This window comes from Sycon ciliatum, chromosome 1 (assembly GCF_964019385.1).
Source record: "Sycon ciliatum chromosome 1, ocSycCili1.1, whole genome shotgun sequence".
Lineage (NCBI taxonomy): Eukaryota > Metazoa > Porifera > Calcarea > Leucosolenida > Sycettidae > Sycon > Sycon ciliatum.
In genome coordinates, this window is record NC_088643.1 from 56,791,118 (window position 1) to 56,801,955 (window position 10,838).

Here is a 10,838-nt window from a genome sequence, read left to right on the forward strand (position 1 = left end):
AGTAGTAGTAATATATGTGTATTATTGATAGCGTGGATCATGGACCGCAGTACCGAATGACTCACGAATGTGTTTCTAGGAGATAATTATTATTTTTGTAAGGACCCTGAAGCTAATTCTATTCTTTGTAGTTGAATGATTTCCAATCTGTGGTTATTTAGCAACGATTTGGGCTTGAGGAATGGTGCAGGCGGATGGTCGAAAGCAGTGGCATCGACACACTGCGCAAGCTTTTGCCGGTGCGATCGTTCTACCGTTCATTTTGGTGTGCAAACCATAATCCGATCACAAGAAGCCTCGAAGTCTAAAGTGTTGTGTGGTCTCCTCTGGGATGGAAAATTTTAATGTTTACATGCATCTTCAACTGACAAGTGACAGTACTCTACCACTGGAACCGTCAGAAGTCACGGTCTCACCATCTCATGAGGAAAGAGAGAGACAGCTGCCACCATATGACATACAGCGTAGTGCGGAAGATGGTTTACCCAGCTACGGATGCAGCGAAAAGACTGGCGATGAGACGCAAAGGATATCACCGAAGCGACCATTATCAGCAGCATCGGAATTACCCATCCGCTACATCATTCAAGGTAATGGTAATGCCGCGATTTGTGGACAAAAAATATCATGGGAAGCCCAAATACTACTCCTCCCAACTCTAACACACACACACACACACACACACACACACACACACACACACACACACACACACACACACACACACACACACACACACACACACACACACACACACACACACACACACACACACACACACACACACACACACACACACACACACACACACACACACACACACACACACACACACACACACACACACACACACACACACACACACACACACACACACACACACACACACACACACACACACACACACACACACACACACACACACACACACACACACACACACACACACACACACACACACACACACACACACACACACACACACACACACACACACACACACACACACACACACACACACACACACACACACACACACACACACACACACACACACACACACACACACACACACACACACACACACACACACACACACACACACACACACACACACACACACACACACACACACACACACACACACACACACACACACACACACACACACACACACACACACACACACACACACACACACACACACACACACACACACACACACACACACACACACACACACACACACACACACACACACACACACACACACACACACACACACACACACACACACACACACACACACACACACACACACACACACACACACACACACACACACACACACACACACACACACACACACACACACACACACACACACACACACACACACACACACACACACACACACACACACACACACACACACACACACACACACACACACACGCGCGTATACACACACACACACACACACACACACACACACACACACACACACACAACCTCGTTAGCTACATCCATGTTACCCTCACTCCGAGTAGTGAGTACCCAGTTGACCGTGGGTGTCGGCACAGGTTCTTGCATGTAAAGTGGTTCACGCATGCATCACCGCATTTGTTAGCATAGTACACGCTCCCTGCTCCCAGCGCGGGTCTCGAACTCGGGACCTTGTGATTCGCAGGCAAGCCCACTACCACTCGGCCAAAGCGCTGGTGAGTTGGGATGCATAGCTAAATATTAAACGAGGCATGATGTGGGGCTAGAGTCTAGAGATGTATCTTTCTATGATACTGAAATTTGACACTGGGTAATGACTGGTCCTATAGCCGACCTGGGGCTGTACCACCCTTCAGGAGCTGGCTCCGTGGTCTGATAGTAGGCCCCGGCGGATAATGCTCGAGATGGATTCTGCTTTTCAATATGCTCGCATTCTGCTCCAAAATAGCACTGATAATGCTTGAATTCTGCTTCGGAAAAATGGAAATAGTGGTATACATGTAGATTACTAATGTTGCATACAGTGCTTGCCAGCATACTGGTTTTCCCGGTATACTACCGGAAAACTAGGGTAACTACCGGCATAACGGGGATTTTTTGACATTGATCGAAAAAACTACCAGAATTGCCACTGAACCATGCGTGTTAAAAAAATGGTTGTTTTGGGGTGTTACAAGGGCACATGCGGCCCTGCATTCACAGAATCGCACATGTAGTGGCGATCCGGATAATGAAGAAACTCAGGTTTTGGTCCCCCAATGAACATGTCACTCTTGTCACTCTTGTTGGGAGCTCCTAGCAAGTGCTGTACCCCTGCTCAGGGTTAACAATAGTGCATTGACTTTTTACAAAACACCGTACTGAGTCTGTTACTTGTTTGATCACCGGGCTTGTTGCACTGTCCCGCCCTTACACCGCATGAGCCGAGTCCTTACCTCATTCTTGCGCTCAGTTACTACCGGACTGTGTAACTAGGGAGTCAGCTGCATGCTTCTGTGTAACTAACTAGTAGTATTGGAGGTCAGTATTGGACGATTTCCTGTGGCTAGCTCTCATAATACTTAGTGACCTTGTACAATTCTAGCCCACTGATGATATGCAATGGGCGCAAAATACGTCAAAAAGTACGCAAAAAAGAGAAAATGGTCGAAACTGGCGAAAATCAGCAAAATAAGGAAAACGAGGGAAAATTAAAGGGGAAGTGTACCCTAAAATCAAATCTTCACCAGTTGTAGTCTTCGGGGTGCTGAGTCGAATAATCTTGGTCCGAGGAAGCTGAGACGCTCCCTTCCTCCTTTATTCCCAATCGAACTCGCGCACTTCCACCGAAACTGGGTGACTGCGCCCTACTATAGATGGGGATTTGTATGCAAAATGTCACTAAAAGCGCTATTTCGTTCTTATAAAGGCACGGATGGCATCCTTACGTTGTAGTCTTTTGGACGCTGAGTCGACTGGTTTTGGTCCGAAAAGGCTGCGATGCAGCGTTCGGCCCTTATTCCCAATCGAACATGGGTAAGTAAGCGGTCACGGGCTCATTCGTACACCAGTCACCTGGTCACCGTGCCCACAGCCTACAACTTTTACAGCGTTCCTGTCAGGGAGTAGTACAATAATAGGTATTGTACTACTCCCTGGTTCCTGTCACTTGAGTTGAACCTTGGTGTGAAAGCTGTAGCCTGCAGGCACGGTTACCAGGCAACTGGTGTACGCACGAGCACGTGACCGCTAAGGCTGTGTTTACATTAGTCGTTCAACTCGGGTTGAGTTCGACCCGGGTCAAGTTTCAACCCGCCATGAACACAGATTGACTGGCGCGTTTACATGACGCATTGAGCTTGACCCGGGGCGAGAGATCGTACTAACGTACTTCTGTGCGTATCTCACACCAGGTTTGAATAGCACTGCACATGCAAAGTTCGCGCGAAAGGATTCACGTGACCATACAGGACTCTAGAAGCGGACTTTTGGTGGCATATAAGTATTTGACCCGGGTCAACTGTCTTCATGTAAACGCTCACCTATTTTGTCTGTTGGACAGACTTTCAACCCGGGCAGAAAATTCTCATGTAAACACAGCCTTACTCAACCAGGTTCGATTGGGAATAAGGGCTGAACGCTGCATTCCAGCCTTTTCGGACCAAAACCAGTCGACTCTGCGTCCACAACAGGTTGGCCATAATCGAATGCTCTGACGGATGCCTTCACCCCAATAATACTCGAGACTCCTCTGAACTGTATCGACGATGCTGACGTACTCAAGGCACTGCAATTTTTTGCGCGAGGCGAGCATGGGTACTCAAGATAAACGGCATTGCCACTCCCGGTACATGTCGGACAAATGCATACATGCTCATTTCTCGCGTGCTTTCGGTCTCATTTCACATAAACAATAGATCAAAGGTAGTTACGTTATGTGCACTGAAATGATGGAAGATGCATGCAACAGGCATCTTGAACTGTGTAAAGTTGTGGTTCACAGCAGGAAGGGGTATAGATTTTGCTGTCGCCGAATTTCTGCAGTTTTGGCATCATGGTATGCACAAGAACTCTCAAAGTTTACTACAAATTTTAGTGTTGGCCACTTTTGAGCTTTCCCTGAAAATATGGATGCGATTTCAGCAACTTGACTGTCCCTTTGGAAAAAATGCGGCCAAGAATTCAAAATTCTGCGGTAAAAGGGGGGTTTTTCTGCAGTAAAATCAAAAGTCGGCGGCACGTTCTTAAATTTCGGCCTCCGAGATCGAAAACACATTTCGCATTAAAAATTCAGCCTGTCATGTCACACTAAAGCTTGCAAACCAAAATTTCAGCCTACGAGAAGAATACCCTCTCACGGCTGTTTCGAGTGCGACATCAGGCAAAATGGCGTCGATTTTTTTGCACTGCACGCGCTGTATGCACGCGCGTACTGTACGTCAGAATCCCATGGTAACATGTACGCGTGGGGTAGCGTGGCCAAGCGATCGTACCTTCGAACAGGAATTTTTCAAAATCCATCGAGTGAGAAGATGAAGTTTGAAGGAATTGTTTTATTCTCTCCTGATAATAGTCGGCCCTGTTCGGTGTACCTGTGTTGTCTGGCCTCGCGCGTCGTCTTGCCGGCCAGCTGTGAACAGTTTGTGAGATCGAACTGATGCCAAATCAATGAGAGATGCAGCGAAATCGCCAAACTGTGAAGCTGATTTGAATAAAATAATAACGATAGAGAAAGATAATGGATACATTACCTGGCTGTAGCTGTTCTCCTTTGCTGACGATAGCAGGTGGTCCAGTTCGTTGTTAGTTTTCTGCTCTTTACTCACGAGCAAGCTGGAGGCAGTTCGTTTACTTGAACTGACGCCAACTCACCCACCAACCACCCGCGATCAACGCACTACACTGAAAATTGAACTGAGCAAACAAAGTATTTCAGGACTGTTCCTTTCTACTTCGTTTGCGAGGAGCTGGGACCAGAGGTCGTAAACTGGGGAGAGCTGCGATAAGGTGCTGCTGGACAGTGACTCGAAGCCTTTGTAGAGGATCTACAATGCCACCATGACGGAGAAGAAGGGTGTTGAACTCTTTGTGAATGGATTCTGCCCCATGCTCAGCAAGCAACCCAAGACCTACTTTGAACTTCCGCATGAACGGAACTACATGACACTCCAAAAGGTGCAGCTTTGGAGTAACCCGGCCAAGGCTACGAGGAACAATCTCCCTACGAACTGACACCATAAACTTGTCGATATCGCTCTGCAGCTGGTCGCAAACTTCTGCTGAGACTGCTGAAGTTCCGGAAAATGCGACGTGACACTTTGCGTATTGTTGGAACAACAGCTTGTATCTGCTGGATACAGCTGAAGCATCAGCAGCCAGAGAGGGTGCACGCTTCTCAACAACTGCAATGAATGAGGTCAAGTCAGTGATGACGGAGTCTGTAAGCGCGTGGTGGACATGGTTGCCAATAAATGAACCCCCATGGTACACTTGCCGGCAGATGTTGTGCTTTTGTAAAGCAGCCTCAACATACTGGTTGCAAGGCCCGTTGTCGAGCTTTGCATTTGTGAGGGTCTGCTCGTGTTTTCTTATGTCACCCTGCAGAGCTGTGACCTGCTGCTGCATTTGCGTGGCAGCATGCTGGAGGTTACCAACCAAAGCCTGGAGGTTGTTTTGCTGCTCCGGATTGCCAAAATGGAGAGCAACCCATTGCATCTGGCCAGTCAAGACAGCAAGCTGACTAGATTTTTCTTCCAGTTCTAATCTTTTTTTCTTACATTCTTTCTGATCTTCTATCAGCTTTTTAAAGGCAGCTGAATCTGCCTCACTCACTTCTACCTCGCATGCCATTTTCAAATCAATATGCTTACACTCCTTGACAAAGGAGTCAAAGACCCATAAATAGATTCCGAGATCAAGATGTAAGGCTGGCAGGCACACATGATCAATAGGAACAGAGAGCATGGCAGGACGTATGGCATTGTAGAAATGCTTTGCTTTGGATAAGCGCCCACCGTCAGCCATAAATTGGCCATGGTGAAGTGAGAGTGTGTCGAGCGTGCGTGGCTCTGGCTGCTGCTCCCAATCAGCGGGGCACTGTTGTATCTGTTGCTTTGTACTCAAGCAGTGCAGACACGGATGCACTCCTGCAGATCCTGACAGGCCATAAACAGTCGTTTGAAACTCGTAGTCGCCAAACAAAATAAGGCGAAACGACTTGTTCTGCCATGTGGTTGCAGCAAGGCTGTCAATGTGTTGTACAAGTGACGCAAAAGCAGTGGAAAGGTTGCCCGGGGTATCTTTTGCATTGAACACAAGGATAGGGATGGTGTTTTTCACAGCATTTGGGTGAGGGATGTTGCAAACCTGGAAGGATAATTTGAAAGACCCGCCCCCATGATCTCCCCCTAACTTCACCCAAATCTCATCCTGCGGGATAACACCATGGTCGGTAAGCATACCAGCCTCCTCGTACTGGTCCAAGAAGAAAAGGACAATCTCTGTGAGGTTGCATGCCACAACCATTGGTGACGAAACTACATCACCACCCGGAAGAGTGAAAGGGCACATTTCGGAAGCATAAAATGCAGGTACCTCTGCCGCAAGCTGCTGCCGCATGGTGTTCTCCGACTCAATCTCACACCCAAAGGACTTGAGCCACCTCCGCAGTTTCCTCAGCTGGTTCCAAGGCATGTGCAGATCTGCTTTTAAAGCAAGGGCAGAATGAGATGAAGGTGCACAAGGAGACACACCGGCAGATTTAAGCAAATTTTCACGGTCTATCTGACCCATACTACGCAGCTCATAGGCATCTTGCTTACCGACACCAACAGTGCCCCCACAGACTACCTCTTTCGCCTGTCGGATTTCTGCCGACCTCCTCTGCATCTGCCTTACAGACACAGCATCACTGCCACCTTGCGTTGTACGCACATACAAAGCAGGGGTACCACCCGTCCGTAACTCTAGCCTACCATCAGTGGACTTTGACTGTACCAAGTGGGTAGTCAAATGCTCCGCTGCCTCCCCACGAAGCTTGCTGGGTGACGCTGTCAATACATCTGCGACAGTAGTCGACCTGGTCACACAGGCAGGGCCACTGTATGCATTGAAAGGACAGACCTTCATATGCGTCTGCAATGAGAACAGTTTCATGCTGTGCTGGCAGCCAGAAAGAGAGGACACGTAATTGTCACACCTCACTGGCAGATGAGAAAGACATTCCAGCTCAAATGATGACAACTTTCTCATTCCAGATGCATACATGTCACACATGCAAGAAGGGCAGGTACGCGTAGTGCTGAGGTGCTCCCAAACACATGGCACACAAACTAGCTTGCTACAGCAAGGCGTCGTAAGTGCATTGTCGGCGACGTGCCGGCATACGCTACATGTAACAGAAGGGAAAATAAATTGAAACCGATCAGGTGACAGCACCTGGCTCGCTTTGTAGGAAGGCGACCCCATGTCCAAAAGCACCTGCATGCTTTCAAGATCAATGCCAGTAGATGTGGCACTGTCGTCTGCTGACGCGGCTGCGGAAGCTGACGCGGCCGCGGAAGCCGACGAAGACAATGCAGAGTGCTGTGTACTACTGTATGTAGGCATTTTTTTCTTTTTTGGTTTCCTCCCACCCTTGCTGCTACTTTTCATGTTCTTGCAGAACGTACAGTCTGGCTCTGCATGGGCCACCCAAGCTACAAGTTTGCCTGCACAGCCACCACCACAGTGCCTGTACCCCTTTTCCTCACTACGTAAAATAACTTGATGGCAAGGGCTACAGATGTAGCGTGGATGTATGTGTGCCTCATCCTTGGTGACATCGCACTCAAAGACATGCTGTATGCCAACGGAGTATTCGTGAGCTTCATGCTTGTTTTTTTTGGCATGCGACGAGAATCTCTCCCCACCAATTCTGCACACAGCTGAAAGGTACTGCACGTGTTGATCCATATTCAATGCAAAGTTGGCATCACAAAGGCGCCTTGGTCTAAGGCAAAGTACGTCGGTCCAGCAAGATTTGTGCAGAATTGGAAACTAGACCAGCAAGGCAAGCACAGAAAACTAAAAACTAACCCAGGAAAACAGGACGAAGAGCAGCAGCAGCCTTAGGAAAACGACCTCGGGTGAACCCAGCTCCTACGCTACGACTTCAAAACAAACAAACTCTCAACACTGGAAACGGCTCCAACAGGAAAACGAAACGGAGAAAGAAGATCGTTCGAGCGATCGAGTTGTCAGCATTTTCTCTTGCACCTGCTGCACCGGGACTGGGTGTTCTGAGTGGTGTGTGAGCGACGTGGCGAGGCAATATTGATGGGTTTGAGACGTGGGTGAGGATCGCGAAATTGAGGCTCTCAGCGAAAAATTTGAAAAAACACAGTTGATTGACCTGGACTCGAACCCGGGGCCTCATGTCGCTTTTTCGCGAGTTTTGAACAGCCGTGCCTCTGCGAAATTTAAATATGCGCCGAATATTTGTTAATGTTTGATTTACAGTAAGTATCAGATTCAGGGAACAACTGCGTATGTACATTATGTTCGTCATGTTCAACATATCCATAATAGTGTGGACGGGTCACACACACACACAGATTTAGGCTATTCAGTCAGTATAACAAGATGATGGGTAGGGGTTTCCAGGTAACAGATACGATGTAATGCATGTACCAATATCTCCCGGTCTGTTGCACTGCCACCGTGAGCGGCCAGATACACCCGGACAATATTGTTCACATCAGCGCACACAGTGGCTGTGTTCCAAGCCCATGGAGAGGCCACGCCTCACTCGATCATCTCGCTGCAACTTATTACGAATACAATGGCAAAATTTAACCAACCCCCCCCCCCCCCCCACATGTACTCACGGGACAGTGTACATGCATGGAAGCTCACACAGGCAGGCACAGACTCACAGCCGAGGCAATTGCGCGAACAGCCAGTATGGATAATCGCCCATTTCTTAAAATGAAATGTCAAAAGTCAAAATACTCCTGCTGAAGAAAATAGCCAAAAACTTCAATGACAAAATGAGCTAAAGGTGATCTTCAAAATATACTTCTCAGCCACCAGATCTCAAGATAGCGTCTGGAACGTCGTCTAGGTACGGTACTATGGGACATGACAAGGAATCGATCAAATGGCTACGTAGCAAAAAAATATAAGCACAATTTATTTTCGGACGACCCAATTCAAAAACGCCTGCTAGTAGAAGGAGCAGGGGTATGGCAAAGACACGACACAGCAAGCTAATCTTATGCGGAAGCAAGAACAGTGGACGCCGGCAGACAGAGAGCAAGCTGACAACAAAACACTACAGCTCTATACCGGCACAGGCAGCACCTCGTTAGTTACATGATCGATACGATGGAGTTTGGAGAGCAGCTTGGGGGACTCTACAAAAAAGACACGACTTGACATTCTTTCGCTAGGTGGTTCTACAACGGGCAACACCACCAGCTCTAACTAGAGAATACAAAGGACAAGGGAAATTTTTAAATGTATCATGGAGAAAGTGGAATAAAGTATTGCATTGTTTCTTACGTGCTCATGGCAAATCAGCAAAGCTCTTCTTAGGAGCAACTCCCTTGGGTTGTTCCTTTTCCTTATTCATGGCCTCAAACATCAAGATGATCTTCAAGATCGTAGATCGCTTACCCAGCATCATGTCCAAGAACTCAGGATAGTGAATAGTACCGGAGTTGTTCGTGTCCACCTCAGCAATCATTTTCTTCAGCTCCAAGTGGGTTTTAGCTTGGCCGAGCTTCTCCATCATTCGCTTCAGCTCCATGAGATCAATGTCACCAGAGTTGTCCTCGTCAAACTCCATGAACTGGTCACGGTACGAGATGAGCTTGTCAGCCAAGTCCTCGACATCGTCGAACTTGCCTCCGCTGTGGTACGACTGGTTAATGTCATCCAGTTCTTTCTTCTGAGACTCCTTCAACTTGCCCCACTGCTTACCGCCTTGGTGATTCATGATTGCGAACTTAGAAATGAGCACAAGGACACCACAACTGAATAACAAACGTTGAACACAACAACAAGGCGAAGGACCAGCTGGACTGCACTGGAGCTCGATCTCAACAAGACTCCAAAATAAAAGAGCGTGCATGAATCACGACACGTCACGTCAATACAGATATCTCAACATACAGCTGAGGAATCGAAAAATTCTTGCACTCCAAGAATGTAGGTGATCACCATGGCATGAGGCATGACCATGCATGCATGGCGCAATGCGCTTTTTTGCATGCATGCACAGTCAGTACAGCGCGCGCGCGATCACGTACTACACTGTCTACATGATTGTACAGTACTACAAGTACAAGACGAGGCTCTACAGTCCAGGGCCATGGACCGGTACACGGCCGGCCCGGGACCCGCGACCCCGGTAGGGTACCGGGTACAGCGCCTGCCACCAAGACTCCATAACTGCACTCTTGGTGCACGCAAGGCATTCTTACCAAAATTAATATGGGGCTTCAGACTCGGCAGCGCTTGTTGTTGCTGAAGCAAGAATCTCAGCTAGAGGCTTCCATAATATTATTAATACTTGTCACGCTTAGTTCTTACTTGTATACCCTTGTTTTCCGTGCACACTTTTGTGAGAAATCGCACCTCGATATTCCAGTGCTGTCATTGTATCGTGTCACCCTACCTTGATTGCTACATTATTTCCTTTGTTCTCATTTTGTTCTTTAGTACAACGGTGATTCCTGAAGAGTGTTGTACGAAAACTTGTTCGAATCATCTTTTTTTTTCCATTGCCCTTTTTCTTCTTACATGTATTTTTCCTTACCCTTTAGGTTGTTTCTTGCATCGTCTCCATCGCTTACATTGTTAATAAAGTA

The 10,838-nt window shown here is 47.7% G+C and overlaps 1 protein-coding gene across 1 annotated transcript; it reads right to left on the reverse strand.

The window, feature by feature from the left end:
- Positions 1-8,927: 8,927 nt before the first annotated feature.
- LOC135804488 (allograft inflammatory factor 1-like) lies at positions 8,928-10,077 on the reverse strand. Its single transcript, XM_065318370.1, has one exon. The coding sequence runs from the start codon at positions 9,962-9,964 to the stop codon at positions 9,533-9,535; it is 432 nt and encodes a 143-aa protein (XP_065174442.1). The 5' UTR covers positions 9,965-10,077; the 3' UTR covers positions 8,928-9,532.
- Positions 10,078-10,838: the final 761 nt, after the last annotated feature.